We start from the raw sequence: 21,541 nt of genomic DNA, 5'->3' as shown, positions 1-21,541 counted from the left end.
AAGCCTCCCATTCGTCAACACTTAGAACTCTTCTACGCCCACAACCTGGGCCTGGAACCCCTGGAGAGCGTAGGCCAAAGATCACAGCTCCCGCAGTTCTGTGGGCCTCACTGTTCCTGGAAATGTTATGGTGCATTGAAAAGAACCCTGAAGAGCCCACTCCTAACTCCCCGCACTGATAGAGTGCCTATTGCATGTTAGAGACTCAGTTAGGTACATAAACTCATTAAATCAGCACAATACTCACATTAGGTGGGTATCTTTATTATGCCCATTTTACTAGTTAAGTAACTGGCTACAGTCACACAGTGAGTGGCAGAGCTGAGATTTGATCCCAAAAAGCCTGACTCCAAAAACTACAGTATTAAGTACAAAACTACACTCCCTCTCCAAGTTACCTCAGCTCTCCCATGAACCAGCTTGTGAACTTGACTGCTAAAGTATCTTCCAGCACTGGTGGCCTAAACTCCTCTCATTATAGGTAAGGGCCACACCAGCCAACATTACGATTAGCCTGGGAATCGGCTCAGAACAGTGTAAGTGGTTGAAAGGTAGAAACTTCAAACATAAATGAATAGGTAAAGACTCAAAAAGTATGATTAGGGGAAAAAGATCTATTAACACAAAGAGTTAGTCAAATGGCCTTAGATCCTTAACTATAAGCTTGACATTCAGTTTAACTATAATCCCCCCCCAAATCATAGAAGCTCTGACTTCCTAAACTGGAATATTAACTTTCCAAATACAATACAAACAAGCCAAGGATTCACATGATGTGAAAATTAGTTGAAGGGCTGGCCTGGTGGCGTAGCGGTTAAGTTTGCACATTCTGCTGTGGCCTGGGGTTCATCGGTTTGGATTCCAGACACGGACCTCCGCACCGCTTCTCAGGCCATGCTGTGGCAGGCGTCCCACATATAAAGTAGAGGAAGATGGTCACAGATGTCAGCTCAGGGCTAATCTTCTTAGAAAAAAAAAAAGAAGAAGAAAATTAGCTGAGAAGTCTTACATTAGCTAGAATTTAATTTTAGACATAAAGCTTTTAGAAATCAAGAAAGAGGGTTGCGTGTACAGGAAAGAAAATATTTTCAGACTTACAACAAAACTTTTATTCCTCAGTTTACTTTATTTATTTATTTATTTATTTATTTATTTATTTTCTGAGGAAGATCAGCCCTGAGCCAACATCTGCTGCCAATCCTCCTCTCTTTGCTGAGGAAGACTGGCCCCGAGCTAACATCTGTGCCCATCTTCCTCTACTTTACATGTGGGATGCCTACCACAGCATGGCTTGCCAAGCGGTGCCACGTCCACACCTGGGATCAGAACCAGCAAACCCGGGCCACCAAAGCGGAACGTACACACTTAACCGCTGCGCTACTGGGGCAGCCCCGACAAAACTTCTTAATGAAAAAAATACCAAACTTCTTTTGGAGGGCCTCTTGGTCATCCAGGCTCACAGGGCAGGAGCTCCAGGATAGTCTTATTTGTAACAATGCCTGGGAACCAAAGTCTTCCATCTCTGGGATGTCTACTCAGCAGCAGGCTGACTGAGGTGGTGAACCCCACTGCTAAAGACCGAAATAATATTTTGAACTGTGAATTGATTTGTAAGCCATATTTAAAAGACACATCTATCTGATGATTCACTGCAGGACTGTTTTGAGATGTCCATTTGTGGGTGTCAAAAGCCAAGAAAGTATTCATGATTTAGTCACCAGGAATAACCACCTCCAGGGAAGCAGAACAACCCTGACCAAGAGCGTGAGCTGTAGACTGAACAAGGTATCTTCAGATTTACTTGACAAACCAAAGAGCCCAGGACACTGAAAGGTGGCTAGCATACCCCTCCATCCTCACCAGTGATTCCTCTTCTGCCCTAGTTAGTTTCTCCATCGTTGTGGTTTCTGCAGATCAAGTGGAGCTACCAGGACGTGTGCAGGGTTGAGGTGCAAAATGCTAAGGAGTAGCAAAATGGACGTCAGAGGTCAGCTGTCCAATAAGAAGAAATACTTTTCTCTTGCACAGTAATAATGGGTGAGCACGCTAAGAGGCAAGTTAAAAAGTTAAAAGGGTCAGTGAAATGAGTGACAGCTTATGGAGGTGGGGGCAGGGGGTTGGCAACAGGAATCCTCCAGACTGAGCAACCTTCAGGGACAAACCAAAAATGGAAACATAGGTGAACTGCTGGACATATAAAGGACTCAACTCAATGGTAAGGGCTGAAATTGAAGCCCTTTAAGCAATACTTAACAAAGGACTCATCTTTTTTGCTACCCCTCCCAGAAATAGCCTTATTTTAGAGCCCCCTCTTTTTTGGAGCTACACCAAGAACTACAAAAACTGTGCTCATATTAGTCACACCACTGGGGTTCTCCACAAAATGCAAGAATATTTAAAATTTTTAAAAATCTTTTTAAATTTAAATTTTTATTTAAAATTTGTAAATATTTTTAAATTGTAAAAGATAGTTAGGCCAGAGAGGGAGCGCTTGGAAGTAGGAGTGAATATTCCAAATAGGCAGTACCCTAGAACATGCAAACAAGGCAGATAGTTATGTAATCTGTGCATATGTTGACATCAAGATCTGGGGGGGTCTCCTAACTCTCATGAAGAAAACTAGGATTTTTAATTTATTTTATTTTTGAGGAAGATTAGCCCTGAGCTAACATCTGTGCCCATCTTCCTCTACTTTATATGTGGGACACCTGCCACAGCTGGCTTGTTAAGCAGTGCAGACATCTGCACCTGGGATCCGAACTGGTAAACCCTGGGCCACCGAAGCAGAACATGTGACCTTAACCACTGCACCACTGGGCCGGCCCCAAAAACTACAATTTTTTTTAAAGATAATACTTACAAATGATAAGCACTTTCACAACTGTTAGCTCATTAGATCCCCAAAGTAATCCAATGAAGTAAGCCCACGTGGTATCATCATTTCCATTTTACAGATAATGGAGTACGATTTAGTAGAACAAAGTGAAATAACAAAAGTCACGCAGCTGTGACTGTCCAAGACCAAACCCTATGTTCCATCCTTACTCCTACACCAGGCATTGAGATGAACATATAATAAATGTTAATGTAATGCAATTATTAATGAATGAATTAATTCAACAAACATATTTCTACGCCTATTAGGAACCAAAACCAGGGCAAATCCCTGTTCTCAAGCTTACAGTCTGATAAGGAAGTAGATACGTAAACAGACAAAATAGTAGATGAAAAGTTATATAAGGACGTATATATCAGGTGAAATGGAATCACAAAAAGGAACACCTAAAGTGTGCGTAGACTAGACCACATTGTCCCGAAGAAGGGTGGCCGGTCACACGGAGGCTTTAAAAAGGAGGCAAAAGGTAAGCTTCTTAATAGGATGTCTTCCATCAGTCTTCTCCAGCTCTGATTCCTATGGACAGTACTAGCTATTAAGAAAGAAAACAATACTTCTAGTATTGAGAAAAGCAATTTATCCAGTCTCATAACCTCGTAGACAGATCCAACCTCTTTTGCTCAAATGCTGACCTGACCAAACAACCTTCCGAATTGTATTCAGGAACACTAGTTGATCCATGCCAGCAAAAATAACCTGTTGCTATTTATCCCGCCAAGGTCCTCTTTTTGTTGTGAATTAATAGTTCTGGTCTGGAAAGCAGCTGTGGGAGAGACATCATAAGTCAATTCTCTACACCAGTGCCATCCAATGGAACTTTCTGTAATTATGTTCAATAGGGTTCACAATAGGCTATTTGAAATGTGGCTAGGGAAACTAAGGAAGTGATTTATAATGCTATTTAATTTTAATTAATTTAAATAGCCACATGTAGCTATTGGGTACCAATTTGGACAGCAAAGCTTTAGACCCTTGCTACTCAAAGTATGGCCCATGGATCAGTAGTGTCTGCATCACCTTACTGCCTTGTTAGAAATGCACAATCTCAGGCCCCACCCTAGACCTACTGATTCAGAATCTGCAGGTTAACAAGATCCCTGGGTGATCTGTATGCACATTAAAATTTGAAAATGGCATGGTTACTTCTGGATGACCTGGAAAAAAAGGGATTAACTGAAGACCATATCTGTGGTGACTGCTCCAAACTGCAGACCCCCATACTTGAGACTGGAGTCCAGCATAAGGGATCTTCTTCTTTCTTTGTATCTGTCTCTCCTCCATTCCTTAAATGTGGCAGAAAGGGGAAAGGGAGAGAAAGCAAAGTCTGGAACACCAGGTCTAAGGAAGGTTAGTAAGGGATATGGGGATTGGGGTGGGGGGCGGTTGGAAGAGTATGTGTTTATCAGGGATACTTGTACAAAATAAAATGATGGAATTTCCTTATAATTATTGACTATAGATGATGGGTATATGGGAGTTCATTGTACTATCTTCTCTACTTTTGTGTATGTTTGAAATTTTTCAAAATTAAAAAACAGATGTGATTTCAGAGACAATGTGTGTGATAGCCAGCCTCCAAGATGGCCCCCAATGATCCTTTCCTCCTGGTATTCATGGCTTTGTGTAGTCTCCTTCCATACTGAATCAGGCCTGTCCGTGTGACCAAAGTGGAGGTGATGGGTGTGACCTTGGAGAGCTAGGTCATTGTGACTCTGCCTTGCTTTCTCTTGGATCTCTTGCTCTGAGGGAAGTCAGCTACCATGCTATGAGGACACTCAGGCAGTCTTGTGGAGAGGCATTTATGGAGAGAAGCCAAGGCCTCCTGCCAACAGCCAGCCACAGGAGTGAGCTACGTAAGTGAGCCTCTGTGGAAATTGATTCTCTGGCCCCAGTCAAGCCTTCCAATGACTGTAGCTCCATCTGACATATGATTGCAACTGCATGAAAGACCTCCAAGCCAGAACTGCCTGCCAAGCCACTCTCAAATCTCTGACCGACAGAAACTGTAAAAGCCAATAAATGTACATTGTTGAACGAAGCCACTCAGTTTGGGGGTTATCTGTTATGCAGCAATAGAGAACTGAGGCAATGTCATTTAAAGATTTCCCACTCCCTGAATACTCTCCCCACCTTATCACTGATGCCTGAAATGAACAGGAAAGAAAGACCTTTTCACACTACACATAAGGTTAACATGCTAATATCCCTTGAAGAGATAATACACTTAAATTCATGGTAAAACATATGTGACAGATATAAATTCTTTCTTTTTAAAACTCTTAGCAAGCTAATGTATTGCGACATTAATTTCAGTCTTGCTCTTGCTATTGTAAGAGACTAGAAGGAATAAAAAGGTAATTTCTCCCTCTGGGTCTGCCATCCCAAGAATAGCTGAAGTCTTGAATTATAAGGTCTAGGCTCTTCTTTCATCCCCCTCTCCCCATGCCCAACCCCCAACACCTCATACTGTTAACAGCTTCTTGGTGTTTCAAGGGTCACCCTAAAGAAGACACCCTCCCTTCATCTTGAGGATTAGGTAACAGAGAAACTATGCTGGAACTGCTCCAGAAGGGGAGGGGAAAAAGTACTGGTGCAGGAAGAGGGCAAGTGGCCAGGCCTAAGGCATGAATGAAACCTTCCACCGGGTTAGGGAGGGTTTTGGCTTTTCCAGGAATGGAAACCTGTCCCTGGCTGGTACGCAGTCCCTGCGTTCGTGTCAGGGGCGGAGTGGGGACCGGGGCATGGGATGCCCGAGGAAGAGGGCTCCCGCGGCCTGGGCATGCACTAACCCCCCTCCTACCCCCACTCCTGCCCCTCTGGCTTGCAGGCTGTGGAACTGTACTCTTCAGTGGTACCCCAAGGGTCATGGAATAGTAGCATCAAGACTGAAAAAAAGGCTCTTCCCCAAATCGTTCCCCAAATTTTTGGGACTTCACAACCATAGACAGAGGGGAGGGGGAACCCCAGAACGTGACCAATGAACTTCTCGCCAACACTGACGGGCGGGAGCGGAGCCAGATTTCTTTAATTTGTAAAATTACAAGACGTGCGACTCTTCTTGCCCGAGTGAGTTGCAACGAATTCACTTTAGGTAGACCTATCTTTCCTGAGAGCGGTTGTGGGTGGGGACGGAACTATTAAGCAGATGGAAGAGGTGGAGGCAGTAACAGAGGAACTGAGGGGCCAGAGCAACCCCCCCGCCCCCGCCCCCAGGCAGCTTTCCTCACCAGGTCCGGGTCCCCAACACGTTGAGAGAATGACCCCGCGCGCGGCCGCCCGTCCGGCTCCGACACAAACACACGCACGTGCGCCCCGCCCCCGCCGCGCGCACGCGCCCTGAGGCTCCGGCGGCGGGGACGGGCGCGCGCGCGGTGCTCGCTGCCCCCACGCCGCTCCCTCCGCTCGGATCGCGGCGCCTCCTGCTCCCCGCATCGCTCCACGCCGGACCCGCGGACCCGGAGGCAGCGGCCGAGGTCGGTGGGCTCCGGCGGGCGCAGCGGTCGAGGCGGCAGCGCGGGGAAGGCGAGCGGAGCCCGGCAAGTCCCCAGGAGGCGATGTCGCCGAGCGCGGGCCCCTGCGTAAGGCGGGCGCCGCGACAGGCCGGCCAGTGAGGCGCCGCCGGGGAGGCCGCGACGGAGCTCCCGGACCCGCCATGGGCTGAGACACGTCCTCGCCAAGCAGGTGCAGTGACTAGAGGTCCCGGGGGGAGCACGCCCAGACAGGCCCCGGGGACCCTCATCCCGTCAGGACGCGCCCTACCTAGCCAGTGCCCTGTTGACCTTCCCTCTGCTCCTCCTCAAAGGCCCTGCTGACCCCGCCTCCAAACCCCGCCCATGCAACCCCTGTGATCCCAACAGTCCCTGACATCTGGGCATACCCCATCCCACACTCCTGTGACCCCAGCCCACTAGGCCCTTGTGTCCATCTCCTCTTTGTGCCCCAGTATTTTGAGCCCACCGCCTGCATAGTGCCTGGGAACTACCCAGCATCTCTACCTTTCTTTTCTAGCGCAATGGGGGCTGGGGGTGGGATGGGGGGTGAGAGGAAAGAGGGAGAGTGTGTCCTTCCCCTCAGAGGCCCTGGTAACCACAAACCCATCCTCTCTCCCTTATGCCTGTAGTGAAAGTGACCCTTCTTTACCCCACCAGAACATGCCTGGGTGACTCCCTCCCAGATCTTCCTTGTGGCCTTCCTCGCTCTCCCCAGTGACACTATGCAACCCCCCGGTGACCTGCGAGGCCTCTGGCTCCTGCTGCTGTCCTTTTTCCTGCTCCTCTTTGAGGTGGCCAGAGCTGGCCGTCCCTTGGTTAGCTGTCCTGCCGCCTGCCTGTGCGCCAGCAACATCCTCAGCTGCTCCAAGCAGCAGCTGCCCAACGTGCCCCACTCCTTGCCCAGCTATACCGCACTACTGGACCTCAGCCACAACAACCTGAGCCGCCTGCGGGCCGAGTGGACCCCCACGCGCCTGACCCACCTGCACTCCCTGCTGCTGAGCCACAACCACCTGAACTTCATCTCCTCTGAGGCCTTTTCCCCGGTACCCAACCTGCGCTACCTGGACCTCTCCTCCAACCAGCTGCGGACACTGGACGAGTTCCTGTTCAGTGAACTGCAAGCACTGGAGGTGCTGCTGCTCTACAATAACCACATTATGGCAGTGGACCGCTCCGCCTTCGATGACATGGCCCAGCTGCAGAAACTCTACTTGAGCCAGAACCAGATCTCCCGCTTCCCTCTGGAACTGGTCAAGGAAGGAGCCAAGCTACCCAAACTCACGCTCCTGGACCTCTCCTCCAACAAGCTAAAGAACTTACCACTGCCCGACCTGCAGAAGCTGCCCGCGTGGATCAAGAATGGGCTGTACCTACATAACAACCCCCTGCACTGCGACTGTGAGCTTTACCAGCTCTTTTCACACTGGCAGTACCGGCAGCTGAGCTCTGTGATGGACTTTCAGGAGGATCTGTACTGCATGAGCTCCAAGAAACTGCACAATGTCTTCAACCTGAGTTTCCTCAACTGCAGTGAGTACAAGGAACGTGCCTGGGAGGCCCACCTGGGTGACCCCTTGACCATCAAGTGTGACACCAAGCAGCAGGGGATGACCAAGGTATGGGTGACACCGAACAATGAACGGGTGCTAGGTGAGGTGGCCAACAGCACAGTGACAGTGTCCAAGGATGGCAGTCTTCATTTCGAGCATGTGCAGGTTGAGGACGGGGGGGTGTATACCTGCTACGCTATGGGGGAGGCTTTCAACGAGACACTGTCTGTGGAGTTGAAAGTGTACAATTTCACCTCGCATGGACACCACGACACCCTCAACACAGCCTATACCACCCTAGTGGGCTGTATCCTCAGTGTGGTCCTGGTCCTCATATACCTGTACCTCACTCCTTGCCGCTGCTGGTGTCGGGGTGTTGAGAAGCCTTCTAGCCATCAAGGAGACAGCCTGAGCTCTTCCATGCTTAGTACCACACCCAACCACGATCCTATGGCTGGAGGGGACAAGGATGATGGTTTTGATCGGCGGGTAGCCTTCCTGGAACCTGCTGGACCCGGGCAGGGTCAAAACGGCAAGCTCAAGCCAGGCAACACCCTGCCGGTGCCTGAGGCAACAGGCAAGGGCCAGCGGAGGATGTCAGATCCGGAATCGGTCAGCTCGGTCTTCTCTGATACGCCCATTGTGGTGTGAGCAGGATGGGTTGGTGGGGAGATTCTGCCCCAGGAGAGGTAATGCACCCCTGAAGGATATGAGGGGATGGAAGAGAGGGCTGGCTGCCCAAGGGAGTAGGTTCCCCCTGACCTCAAAGGGAATTGGTCATGGGTACAATAGCAGGCAAGATCCCAACCAGGGTGTGGCTGCCACGATTTTCAAATATGGATGTATTAATCCTCAGGCAAATGCTACACCCCTACCCAAAGCCCTGGCAGTTCTCAATGTGGTGGAGGAAGAGGAGTGTGTCAGCTGGTTGGGAATGAGGAAGGGGCGGTGAAAGAGCAGATTCCCTAAACTTTTTCAAGGTCATCCCTAGCTCCTTAAGAGAAAATCATCTGGGAAAAAAAAATCATTTTTTTCTCTCTCTGCTCACCCACACCTGGGGTGTTGTGTGTGTTGGGGGGGAGCTTCCACGGGAGCCACATTGGGGAAAAGCTGTAGTAACTTCTTTGGCCAGGAAATCACACTTCACAGCTGGGAAAATTGGAAATCTTTGGAAAAAGGAGTCAGGAAAAGGCTGAGATCTCAATCAGTAAAACTGCCCAAAGCTGTTGTGAGACTTCCCACGAATGCCTTCCTCCTTCCCAATGAGCCCTGGGTGGATGGATCTTCGCAGGAGCCTGGCCTGTTGCCTGTCACATAGGCAACAACATGAGATATGGTATCTGGGCCTTGTCCTGGGACCAGTGGCACAGAGGGGTGCAGCATGAACTGAGGGGTCCGTGTCACAGCATAGGTGCCAGCACAAAACTTGTGGATGGGGGATAAAGTCCAGATTGGCTAATTCCCTGGTTGGTGAAACCCTTGGTCAGCATTTGATTCCCAGCACCTGTGTGTCAGACCAGGGTGGTGGCTGCTGAAGCAGAGTTTTTATGGATGCCTGCCACAGATATGGGGTGTGGGGCCACTTCAGACTATAGGAGGAGGAGGATGAATCAGCCTCTATTATGTAGCGTCCAGCTGGACCTACCTGATCCTCCGTGTATTCCATCTCTTTATTCAGACTCCTTATCAAGCTCAGGTGGGATTCTGAGTTTTCCCTAATAGGCTGCTCTGCAAAGGGAGGAGTCCTGGAAAGTCTGGCCCCAGCGGGGTTAGACTGGGGTTGGGGATGGAGGAGACCGGGTGTGTATCCCCTCTATGTCGACAAAGCTGCCTTGCTCCTCTCTTAGAGATCTCACCCCTGCTGCAAAGCCAAGGCATGAGATTTCATCATCTGCAGGGTGGAATTGGGTGGTCTTTGCCCCAGAATCGCAGTTTGGAGTGCGGCTTAGAGTTCTGCCCTCTCCACAGGGTTCCAGGCAGTCTTGTAACAGAGACAATCAGTGGCACTAAACTTTCAGAAGGAAAGTTCTGCCACCCTTAGCCCCCTCAGCCAGAGACCTGTGCAGTCGTGGTTGTCAGGCCAGAGGAACTTAAGAAGAATGGCCCAACATTCCAGTCCATCCAAGGTTGCAGAATACTTTGGGTATGGAGATGACTGCTCCCTTTAACTTCTCCCTTTGACTCTGCTGCAGGCTCTGGGAGGTGGTTGCTCTGAGCTTTGGCAAGGGGACGAGTATGGCAAAATGTTCTCTGATGTTGGTCTTTTTCAGTCTCCCCCCTCTCTCCCACCAAGTTCCTGTCCGTTGGAAGTTCTCCAGATCTTCTAGTTTTCTGACCTGCTCTCTAGGTTCCAAGAGGTGTTATTTACCTGTGGATAAGGGCTGCTTGCTAGGATGGCCTGATTCCCACTGCCTATTAAGATTGGGGAAGGGAACTGGAACTCAACATCTTCCCCTTGTCTGTTCCTGGGATCTCAAGACTGCTGTCCATCCTTTATTAGTATCCTTGTTGTGTCAAGAGAGGTGCAGCATTTCCCTTAAGTACTTGCATGCTCATAGGTATGCATGCTCATAGGTATGCATGCTTATAGGTATGCATGCACACCAGCACCTTGACTTCCATCAGGACAGTGATTCTTAAGTCCCCACTAATGTCCACTTTCAGAATGGTCACCACCTATGTGCACAACTTCATGCGCACAATTTTCTTGCCCTGTAGGAGAGACTGTGACCATGCCAGGCTCCCCAGATACAAACTCTTGTTAATTTCTGAACTTCCTTGAAGCTTCACCCACATCTCCATGGCACTGAAGAACTCCTCTGCAAAGGCTGGAGTTAGGAGAACCACAGGTTGAGGACATTTGGAGGGGTGATGAGGAGCTAGCTGGTCCTTCAGACTCCTCAGAAACCTTCCCTGGATTAAAGACAATATATATGAGAAATGAATGTAGAACTAGGGCCAGTGATGGACCCGGAAGGAAACTGACAAAGGACCAAGCAGCTGTTAGTTGCTCTTCCTATGTTAACTGCCCTGCTAAGACGGGTAGGATGGAAAAGTTGTCTGTTAAATTCCAGAGACTTGTGACAGTTTTGTTACTGGGGCTATAGGAACCAGGACTCCCTCCTCAGACTTATCAGGGAACCTGGGAAAAATCTCATCTCCATGCTGCAGTTTCTCCTCTAGGCACCTTTAGGGCTCTGAAAATCTTTAAAGTGAATGGCAAATGCCCCAGCAGGCCTTCTGGGGCATTCTAGCTGAGTTCCTGAGGACTAGAAGGGCCGATTTCTTCATAAGTCCTACCCAATTTAGGGAATAAGAAAAGGCCCTGAGGCTCTAAGTCTCCTTCTTATATCCACTAATTTGCCCCTAGTTTGAGAGACTGGTGGATGTGCCTGGCTGCCCCACCAAGAGATTGAACTGATTAGCCTCTTCCAGTGGTTTCAGTCGGTGGTACCCAAAGGCAGCTTCTACTTGAGGGATTAAGTACTAGCATATGTAAGCTCACCAGAAGCCTCTGTAGGAAACTGCCAGGTCTGGTTATAAGAAAAGGCTGAGCAATCACCCCTTCCCTTCCCATACCCATAAACCAGACATGTCTCCCAGGAAGCAGGTGTCCCTGGAGACAGAGTATGATAGGGCTCTGCAATCTGTGTGATTATTTGTGACCTTTTCTCTTTGCCTGTATTTATGGGGCTCCTAGGAAGGGGCCAGGAGAGGGTACACCCAGGTGGGGAGAGCAAAGCCAATCCATGCCAGTTTTCTGTGTGTTCTCACCCCTGTCCTTCCCTGTAGCCCTGCTGGCGAAGCAAGCAGGCTTCCCGCGTCCAGGACCCTATTCCTCCCACGTTGTATACCCAGGCTGGCAAACCTTGGAGCCCCCGGGCTCTGAAAACTAGACAATGATCATTAAACCTGGCTTGAGTCTCTGTTCCAGCATAGTCTGTGACTGGTTTATTTATCTTTTCAGCCTGTGGGTGGGGTTCACTGTACCTCAGAAGGGTGTGGCTTATCTAGGAAGAGAATATTTCAATACTGTTCTAAGGGCTCAGGTAGAACCCACATCCAAGTGTTAAGATAGACCAGGGGTCAGCAGACTTTCTCTGTGAAGAGCCAGATAGTAAATATGTTAGGCTTTGCAGGCTGTACAATCTGTTACAACTACTCAGCTGTGTCGTTGTAGCAGGATGACAGCCACGGATGTACGTAAATGAATGATTGTGGCTCTGTTTCAATCAAACATTATGGACATTGAAATTTGAATTTCATATAATTTTAATGTCTTTTGAGTTTTTTCAACCCTTTAAAAATGTAGAAACTCTTATTAGCTCACAGACCACACAAAACCAGGCAGTGGGCTGGTTTTGGCCAGTGGACCATAGTTTACCAACCCAATAGACAGATTCTCAAAAGAAATGTCACTGATGGTTGAACAGGAGAGAGCTGAAAAATTCCATGACTTGGCGCTAGCGCCTCCCGATAATGAAGGCTTTCTGGGTCTCTGGGGAGGAGGGTTGCCTCTCGGCAGAGTTCTCGTAAACATCTGGATCAAGCCAATAATGTACTATGGAAAAATGCTTGGACTGAATTAAAAGAAACAATGGAGAGCTGCTCATTTTCACAACATTTTTATTACCAGTATATTTTCATGTTGTAAATGGTAACCACCTTGGTCGGGCTAAAAATACATTCATGTAATGGGCAGGTTAATATTCATTGACAGTGTAATGTGTCCTAGGCATTGCATAGGACACAGAAATGCAATCCCCACTTTCTTGGTACAGACACAGCCAACCAGAAACTGGACTGGATTCTATGAAGCTCTGAACATGCAATTTCTTTGGCTGCTCTCTTGGTACTTTTGGAAGGCGACTATCATGGTAGATTCCAAAAGGGGAGAGGAAATGGTATAAGGAAAATTAACTAAAAATTAAAATTAAATTAAAAGAATCAGAATTTGAATAATTACCTGGTTTCTTACACTGATAAAATCTTGACCAAAGGGCAGCCCTCCTCTGCCTGGAAAGTTGTCTTTTTCTCTTCATGAGGAACAGCCAAAGTGGTGAGGGATGGAGACACCTCACAGCTAGCCACATCAGACAAATCAACCTTGGCAGTCAATGAAATGACAGATGTTGATGTCAGAGCACCCTCATAGTCTACACTTATATAGCATTTTTTCATCTTTTCAAAGCAGTTTTTGCTATGGCTGAATTTGGCCAAGAGGATGAAGCTGGTAACAAGGACAGGTCTCCCCTCTATTTTGGCCTGTGCCAAGCCCTGTCTTTGAGCCTGAACAGTTTTGATACTTCTCTCTCCATCATCCCGGGGAAGTCCATGGCTGCATCTCTTCAACCTGTCCCCTTCCCCCCCCAACCACAAGAAGTTCCCTAGATTCTGGACAAGATGTGCAATTTTGTCTGCCATGTCTCACAGCACTTTCCCTAGCTCCTCTTAGGTGGCACTTCAGGGGATGGAGGAGGCTAATCTGACAGTTGCCTTTTAGAACAGAAGATGATCCGTGGATCGGCCAGCCTAGTCTCTCTTCCACCTGATCTCTCCACTCCTTCCCTTTCTGCAGTTGTAATTCTTGTCCCACTTATCTTGTCTCCCAGGAAACCACTGGTGAAGCTTCACTTTCCCCACCCACACTGCAGAAAAGGCTCAGGCCTGTGCAGTAGGATGGCTGGCTTTTCTGGTCAGGCTACAGTGAGCCTGTGCCGGATGCTTCCTCTCCTGGGGCTTGAGAGAGGAAGGCTACAGCAGCTGCCATGTCAAGCCCCTTCCTCAGGCTTATACACTGTCAAGTGGAAAATATCAAGTGGTAAAGATACTTAGACCTGCCCCGAGGCCTTCCAGTCTATGTGAGCCTGGTTGCTGTCCCAGAATCACAGGGGACATGGAACCATGACCTGAGAGAACCAGCCTTCAGTGAGCCAGGACATGGCGCCCTGCAGTGGACTTGCAGGTGCCCTACAGTACCAGCATACATGCACTGAGAGTCATTAACCCCAACCTTAGGGAGGGGCGGATGCACATGTGTGCATATGTGCACAAACATGCATGCAGATTGGGGAGCACTGCGGCTGGATAGGACTTTGTGCTGCCTCTCCCGCACCTCCCACTGCTCCCTCACTTGGCTTAGTTTGCTTTTGGTGTGGGTCTAAGCAGAAAGGCCTAGCCCAGTCCTGGGCACCCTTAGAAAGCACCGTTAGATAACTGGGAATCTACTTTAAAGAGAGGGGTGCTGGGGACCCCTCAGGTATACTCAGTGAGACTAAGAGTTGAATCCTTTGGTACCACAGAACAGCCTGAAGTGGCTACTTAATCTGCTTTCAGTAGAGATCTAAAAAGTCATCTGGGGAGTTCTGACAATAGCAGTTAGATTAAAAACTGGGACTCTTATCCCCTGCACGTTGGTGACTAGCCAAGCCCTCTCGGCAGTGGGAAGGGGGAAGGCTGTCTTACTGGAGGTGATTTGTGTCTGCTGTAAGTTTAGCCCAGTGCTGGAGACTGTCTACTTCAGACCCCCCTCCAGGGCAGTTTTGGGACACTGTCCTCCTGCCTTTCAGCTGTCTTCTCTGTGCCTGTGCTGGTGAGAATTGCTAAGGCTGTGCCCACAGTGCCTGACTGGTGTTTCATTCCTGGATCCCAGGACAGAAAAAAACCAATTAGATAAAAAAATGAACACGGAAGGCTCTGCGCTGCTGTTCCTGCTTTTCTGTCCACTCCAGGCAACTGCTGGCTGTTCTCAGACAAATGGAATGGAAAGTATCCTTCCCCTAATTTAAAAATTGAAACAGAACTGCTTTCATGCTGTGTGTGTGTGTGTATGTGTATGTGTGTATGAGTGTGTTTTAATTCCAATAAAGTGCTTTGAGGAGGAGGAGACTGTGATCCTACTTGAAGAGCCTGAAAGAAGGAAAGAGAAACAAACCTGTGAACAAGACAGGGCCATGTCTCACAGCTCTGCACCTCCATGCCTGGCATGAGAGCCTGAAGCAGGCCTTGCTCAGCCTGTGGCTACAGGGGAAACCAGAGGGTCGGAGTGGCAGTGTTGTGTCCATTACCGTTGCTCCGTCCTTTCCTGGCTTGTCTGCTCTACTTTTCCCTCAGAAGAGCAGAATTGGGTAGGAGAGATTTAGAAAGACTTGTGACCAGCAGCTCCAGACCAAGACCAGCTCCAGGAACTTCAGGCTGGACCTAGGGGATGACTGCACTGACTCCCAGATTTGCAGGCAGCCCCAGGACTTGAAAACACCAGGTAGGCAGCACTTTAGGGCAAGCTTTGCTAGAGTCATAGCCTTGATGGCATTCCTGGCAGGAATGGATAAGAGGTGACCTTGCATTTAAAAGGAGGAAAGGTGTCTGTGTTCTCTTACGATGGCCAGCAGTACAACCTCTCTGATGCTTGGGTCCCCTAAGCGTTATCATCCATAACTGTTTATTGCCTCCCTAAAAGAAGCATAAAGCCCAGAGCCAGGCTGAATGAAAGAGAGATAAGGACAAGAACATAATACCACCTGTTTACATTTGTTTAATGTTTTGAACTTTGCAATACCTATTAACATGCGTTCTCCCATCTAACCCTCACATCATCCCTGTGAGGGAGGTCCAGCAGTAAGGGGTTTGCTTTTGGCCACACCAGTGTTAGGGCCAAATAAACCCAGCCTGCAGGTTTCCTAGTTTCAGGTCCATGCACTTTTCACTTCATGTTACACAGGCTCTTTATGCCAGCCAGACACAGGGGCAGTGGGAGCACTACACCAGAGGTCTCCCTGCTCCCTAAGCCTGCAGGGAGCCACCAGAAATGCTGAGGTCAGATGTCAGGACCAAGGGTGTCCTCTGGAGGCCACATAGGTAAACAGAAGGAAGGGCAGGAACACCAGAGGTTCAGGGTCAGCAGCCACCACGGCCACTACCAGTGTCAGCAGAGCACATACTGCGTTCCCTACATCTTGACCTTTGTCAGTTGAAAAGACCTTTTTGTTTACTCAGAGGACTCGCAGGGCCCACTCCCAGAGAAAAGAAGCCTGAAGGCTGGGAGGTAAGACTCCCGACCCCTCCTTCCCTCCCATAGGCCTCCCCATTCTCTTACACTGGCAGCCCAAGAAGAAGGGGAAGGTGAGGGCTGGCTGACTCAGCCTGCCAGTGCTTAGAGATCTGGAGCTGAAAGGCCCCAGCACTGTTCAGCTAATGATTATTATTTACTCTGAACAGGCCTTGGCACAGCAGCCAGCTGGCTCAGGGAGGGTGCTTGGATCTCCCACAGTGAGGCTTTAAAAACAAGACCCATAGCAGCCATGCACGAAGGTGGAAGGGTGGGACAATGAGAAAGAAGGGACAGGCCAGTGTCAGGGAGAGGGGAGGAGCAGTCTGCTCCGTGACAGGGTGAGGAGAGAGGAGGCACAGGCTGGGAAGAGAGATAGCAGCCTACCTTTGATGCAGCTGAAAAGCCAAGAAGGTGAGGCTGGAAGACTCCCACAGAGTTCCTGCCATTCAACACCACCCCCAGCCATGGTGGGACTCAAGGGACAGGGTGGTCATGGGAAAGATAGGGATTGGGGGGTCATCTGAACCCAGAAGGGTACTCTTATTATAATTTGGATACAAAAACCATCCATATTTCTAATGTCCTCAAGGCTGAGTTTGAATATAATCACATTTGGAATCAGGATTTAGTAAATCTGCTATGCAAATTTATGCAAATGACATGCATTTTTTTTATTTGAGCACACTGGCTTTTTTTAAAAAAGGCAAAACAGGCTGACTACTATCAGCTTTCCCTAAGCAGGGGACAAGGGCAAAGGGCAGCCATTTGCTTCTCCCCCAAGGCCTGTGCCTCACTGACAAGGAGCCCAGCTAATATCCCAGATGGGGAGATACAGAGAGTGGGGGGAACAGAGCGCGGAGGGAGGCAGGAGGCTTACGCAGGCGGCAGCCACGGAGATCCCAGCTGGAGGAAGCGTGCCCTGGCACTGAGGCCTAATGGTTGTCCAGCTGCTGCCCCAGGATGTGAGGGCAGGTGGTGTGGAGGGAGAAATGCAAAGAGGGGAGGGAAGGGAAGCCCCCCCCACCATCTGGCCAGCCGCGAAGAAGGGCTCCTCCTGGTGACGTACTCCCTAAACTACACACAGACTATCCAAGCAAGAGACCACCTGTGCCCTGCTCTCTGCCCCGTGCCCCTGCCCTCCAGGCCTACCGGTCAGAGGTGACAGCTGGGGCCCCTTCCTCCAGCAGAATATAAATGACTTCCCCCTTCCTCCCAGGGCTGGGAATAGACATCAGCTGGCACAGCCCACGCAAACTGCCGGCTGTCAGCCCGCCTGCCCGCCGCCCACCCGCCCCCGCACCAACTGGGAGGAGGCAACACCTCAGGCAGCCTGGGGCTTTATGGCGTTGTCTGCTTGGCTCTCGGAGCAAGCCGGTGAACCTTACCCAGCCCTCCCCCCATGCTGCAGACAGGGAGAGACTCCCAGCACTGGCTGTGATGGAGGAAGAGATGGAATGCCTGATCAAAGTGACCCTAGATGAGCATCTCCTCCATGCAGCCCCAGGAACCATCTCTTCCAGGTCCAGACCACAGTGGGTAGTTTGAGAGGGGACAGAGGGCAATGAACGAGACAGGAACAATCACCCTCTGCACAGGAGTGGCCCCCTTTAGATGCTCAGGGTCTGGAGAGCTACTGGGAGATGCCATCTGACCCAGGAGGAACCTGGTGAGATCCACTCAGAGGACACGTCTGCTCTTGCAAACTCCATCCTTGTATGCTGAATCATACCAACCTCCTTGCTTCTGAGCCACCCAGAGACAAGGTCTTGAACCTTCGAAAGACCTGGCATAACCCAAATACTGCCATCGAGGAACACCTCCCCCTGCTCCTGGGACAAGGAGCTCCAGCCTCTACATTCCAGGCCTCTCAGAGTTTCCACTGAGCTATCTCTACCCAACTCAACACCAGCTTTCCTGACTCAGCCGTCTTCAGTCCTTGCCATGGTCTACGGAGGTTCCATCTCCTCCACTGAGCCAGACCACAGTTAACCAGTCTGGCACCCAGCCTTCACGGCTGAGGGCAGTCTGGGGAACTACTTCCAGTTTGGAAAAAGGTGAGGTCTCTGCAGGGAAGTGGGCACAGCCCTCATCTGCCAGCTGGCATCAAACTCAGCCCCCTCCAGGGCCAAAGAGCTGGCAAGAGATGATAACTGAGGAAAGCTTAGTTGACAAGGGAAGAAGGAGAACCAGGGAGACTTGGTCTTCCCGAGATCAGAAGAGCCCTGCCCCACTTCCTTGGTTCTTATTTTGTTCAAAAAGCTTTGGAATAGCTCCATGAAGCTATGTGCTGAGGTGAGAACCTGAGCCCTAAGAAGGGAAAAATGTGAGATGCTCAGGACTACTTTGCCACTGAGAATGGATGTCAAGGGAAGGAGCATCACCATGTTCCACAGCCCTCAAGCCCAGATCCTGAGGTGGGCTGAAGGAAGTTCTTAGCTGGGCAAAGAAGCCCAGCCAAGAGCCATAGGCTTGGTTAAGCCAATGCCCTTCTCCAAAAGCTTTAAAGTGACTTCAGTGCCTTTACTATCTTGGAGTTCAGGAAACCCTCACCTGGGCCCCTTCTCTCCACAGGGCCTGACCCTTTGTGCCCTGGTCCAGGGGCCAAATTGGCACAGATTCCTGAAAGGCCACGAGGGTAGACCTGTCTCTCCAGAGGGGCAAGGGGATAATGAATGCAAGAATTACATCCTGAGTCTGCTGAGTGGTCCGGCCCATGGTCCAGGGCTGGAAGGGTGTGACATCAACCCAACAGACACTGAACATTAGAGATTGTTTAGAAACACTCGTTACACAGATGAGAAAAGTGAGGTCCTGAGACATGTGACTTGCCTAAGGTTGCACAATACAGCCTATGAGGACCATAACCCATAAACAAGACCCGTGGGCTCTCTCCACTACAGCACCCTGCTTTCTCAAAAGTGACCCAAAGAGCCATGGCTTCCATCCATAAGTTACAGGAACCCAACTCTTTATCAGGCATGCAAGCAGGAAATGACCACCACCACCATCACCACCACCACCCAACACGTCTGTCTCCCATCAGGAGCGGAGGCTTCAGGACCAAGCTCCCCATCACCTTTCACTTGGACCCAGTGCACTTCCCCATTTCAGCCCACTGAGTCATCCATCAGCAATAGCAGTTTGGGTTTCTGCAGCCCCTGGCCCAGCTAAGAAGTACAAAAACCCTACCACTTCTGAAGTGGATCCCTTGAAGATCACCAAAGGAACCACTGAAGTCCAAGGCAAGTGTCCCATCAAGATTCAGAGTTTGGAGGAACTCACATTTCCATTTTCTTTCTTGGCAAGTAGGAGCTGGAGATCTGGTGCATGATCACCAGGGCTGGATAGAGGGGCAGCGCCAGGCACAGGTACCAGGCTGCACCTTTGATCTGGGCCTGGAACCACACTGAGTACAGGCCCAGGAGCACCGTTGCCGTAGCCATCAGGTAGACCACGAGTCCACATGTCAGATGGTAGAGCTTGAGGCGAGCCACCCTTGAGACCCTGGCTGCCTGGGGACAGAGGAGGCAGAGCCCACACAGGGCCTGGCCACCAGTGGCCAGCAGCGTCAGAGCCCCTACCCAGCTGTGCCAGGACACCAGGTGGGGCAGCTCACTGCGGGTCCTGCTGCAGATGATGAAGCCCAGGCCCAGGGATGCACAGAGGATGGCTAGGGTCTGCCCTGCCCAGTGGAGTCGGATCCGGGCCTTTCGGGAGCAGAAGAAGAACGGGGAGTGCTCCGACGAGAAGAGTAGGATGGCCTCAGCCATGCAAAGGCAGAACTGTGAACATAGGAGAGGGCCAGTGAGCCTCAGGCCCAGCTTGGAGGCCTAAGAAAAAGGAGGTGCTCTCATACATCCAAACAAGGAAGACAAAGGGTGGGGGCTAAAGAACTCCCACCAGTATCTCCTGTCTCACAGGTCAGCATTTCCGGGCACAATTGAGAATTAACACTTGAGTAGAAGTCTCATCATTCAGGCTGACATCCACACCCCGCCCTGCTCCACAGACCATGGCTCCCATTTCTTGATCAATGGGAACAGCAAACGTTAAACTTCTTCCTGAACTTTGAGGGGAGCAACTCGATAACACCCTTTCCACTTCCTCCTTTCAGGCCCTACTAGTGGAGAAAGAAATATCTTCCATGCCCTCCCACCCGCTTCAACTACCTGACACTACCTACAGCCCAGCCCTCCAGGTCTCCCAGTCTCATAGATTGCAGGGAAAGATGGGGCCCTACCTGTCCCCCACCTCTCTAAGCCTTAGAAAGGCCGAGCCTTCTGAAGGCTGGATGCTTCACTAGGGGCATATCCAAACAAATCAGCTGCAGAAAGAAGCCCAAACTCACCGCCAAGGCCATGAATACGGGGTGCCAGGAGAAAAGACCTAAGAATCAAAGAGAACAGACTGACGGTGGGCACCATTGTTTCTGCCCCTGTGCTGGCGGGAGCCCAAAGAATCTGGCTAGGGGGAAAGGTCACTGTACTATCCCCAACGCTAATTAGGAATCAGGAAGCTTTGGGTGAGCAACCTAGAGGGCAAACATACACCAGTTTGGCCTGGGTTCCCCAGTGGGCACCTCGCAGCTGTCAGCCCAGTTCTAGAATGCACCTTGGCCTCCCTCCCTTACTTGTAGCGTCCATCATGCTCATGATGAACTGGTGAGTTCAGTTCAGTCTTCTGCCTCGCCTCCCAAGCAACCAAAGAACCGCCCCTCTAGGATCCCCCCGGGGCCCCGCCCCACCACGCCCTTACTACCTCTCCACAGTCCGCCCCTCGACTGGCGGGGTCCACATCCACGTTTCCTAGCGCTCCCAAGCGCTGCCCCTCTGGCACCTCGGCTCCACCCCCTTCCCTGGCCCCGCCCCTCCTTGCCCACTCACTGGTTCCTGGCCGGGACAGCAGAATCAGAAAGATGGTGAAGGCCCAAGCTACCAGGTGCGCCAAGATCCCACTGCCTCTCCGCAGCCAGCGGGTCAGTCTCGGCTCCCTCGCTGGAGCGGGAGCCAGACCTACCACGAGGGGCTGCATAGCCGTGCCGGGCCGGCGCGCACACACTCTCAGCGGCCAGAGCGCGTCTTCCGGGTTTGCGATCGCGGAGGCGGCCGCCGCCGCGGGAGAGGCTCCTCCCCCGGGACGCCTCCGGCAGAGCGGCAGATTCGCCCACAGCGCCCTCTGGGGGCTGGGGGGAAACCGCGACAGCCTTGGAAAGCCCCGAGGGCAGAAGGGGACCGCACACCTCCAGTCCCAGCTTCATTTGTATCTTTATGTCTACAATGGCTTGTCTCAAGTAGCCTGTGGAAATTACACTTATGGCAACTGACTTCAGCCAAACCCGAAATCACAAATTTGGTACATTGAACCAAGAGTGTGAAACCAGTGTTTTGAGCAGTTTTCCAGAAATACTGAATTTCCCCGGCTACCCACTCTCTTCTGCCATCCCTTCTTCTGTCTTATTAAAGGAATAAGAATCCCCTCCACCTAAAAGCAAGGAGACTGAAAGGACAGGCCAAAAAATAGTGACCTGCGCTTGGTGAATTCAGGTTTAAGG

The 21,541-nt window shown here is 50.5% G+C and overlaps 3 protein-coding genes across 8 annotated transcripts; 1 reads left to right on the top strand and 2 right to left on the bottom strand.

Moving 5' to 3' along the window:
* Nucleotides 1–260: 260 nt before the first annotated feature.
* Nucleotides 261–6,550, bottom strand: LOC124229734 (sterile alpha motif domain-containing protein 1-like). Of its 6 annotated transcripts, none has more exons than XR_006885970.1 (3): nt 6,124–6,262; nt 1,861–1,959; nt 261–964 (listed from the first exon to the last, which is right to left on the bottom strand). XR_006885970.1 is itself a non-coding variant. In XM_046645095.1 (2 exons), the coding sequence occupies exons 1-2, from the start codon at nt 6,548–6,550 to the stop codon at nt 1,982–1,984; spliced, it is 492 nt and encodes a 163-aa protein (XP_046501051.1). In that variant the 3' UTR covers nt 1,847–1,981. The 6 variants fall into 6 exon arrangements, 2 of the variants coding, with proteins under 2 accessions (XP_046501051.1, XP_046501052.1); XR_006885972.1 differs by having other exon boundaries at nt 261–961; XR_006885969.1 differs by having other exon boundaries at nt 1,861–2,046; nt 6,124–6,192.
* On the top strand, nt 6,266–11,873 carry AMIGO1 (adhesion molecule with Ig like domain 1). The gene is made up of 2 exons (XM_046645093.1): nt 6,266–6,577; nt 7,045–11,873. The coding sequence occupies exon 2, from the start codon at nt 7,110–7,112 to the stop codon at nt 8,589–8,591; it is 1,482 nt and encodes a 493-aa protein (XP_046501049.1). The 5' UTR covers nt 6,266–6,577; nt 7,045–7,109; the 3' UTR covers nt 8,592–11,873.
* A 3,578-nt stretch (nt 11,874–15,451) lies between these two features.
* Nucleotides 15,452–21,126, bottom strand: LOC124229733 (probable transmembrane reductase CYB561D1). Its single transcript, XM_046645094.1, has 3 exons — nt 20,874–21,126; nt 20,339–20,376; nt 15,452–19,772 (listed from the first exon to the last, which is right to left on the bottom strand). The coding sequence occupies exons 1-3, from the start codon at nt 21,019–21,021 to the stop codon at nt 19,269–19,271; spliced, it is 690 nt and encodes a 229-aa protein (XP_046501050.1). The 5' UTR covers nt 21,022–21,126; the 3' UTR covers nt 15,452–19,268.
* Between the last annotated feature and the right edge of the window lie 415 nt (nt 21,127–21,541).

This window comes from Equus quagga, chromosome 18 (genome assembly GCF_021613505.1).
Source record: "Equus quagga isolate Etosha38 chromosome 18, UCLA_HA_Equagga_1.0, whole genome shotgun sequence".
NCBI classification, from domain to species: Eukaryota; Metazoa; Chordata; class Mammalia; order Perissodactyla; family Equidae; genus Equus; species Equus quagga.
Note: the sequence above shows the minus strand (reverse complement) of the source record. Positions and strands in the feature narration are given on the sequence as shown.

What these genes read in the sequence shown, in the direction of transcription:
- LOC124229734 (XM_046645095.1), bottom strand. Translation starts at nt 6,550, where the DNA reads ATGGCGGGTCCGGGAGCTCCGTCGCGGCCTCCCCGGCGGCGCCTCACT. An exon ending in GTGTTGGGGACCCGGACCTG is followed by an intron (nt 2,047 to 6,123) that starts GTGAGGAAAGCT and finishes CTTGCCTCTTAG; the next exon opens with CGTGCTCACCCATTATTACT.
- LOC124229733 (XM_046645094.1), bottom strand. Translation starts at nt 21,021, where the DNA reads ATGCAGCCCCTCGTGGTAGGTCTGGCTCCCGCTCCAGCGAGGGAGCCG. An exon ending in GCTGTCCCGGCCAGGAACCA is followed by an intron (nt 20,377 to 20,873) that starts GTGAGTGGGCAA and finishes TTTGATTCTTAG; the next exon opens with GTCTTTTCTCCTGGCACCCC. An exon ending in CCGTATTCATGGCCTTGGCG is followed by an intron (nt 19,773 to 20,338) that starts GTGAGTTTGGGC and finishes CTATGTTCACAG; the next exon opens with TTCTGCCTTTGCATGGCTGA.
- AMIGO1 (XM_046645093.1), top strand. Translation starts at nt 7,110, where the DNA reads ATGCAACCCCCCGGTGACCTGCGAGGCCTCTGGCTCCTGCTGCTGTCC.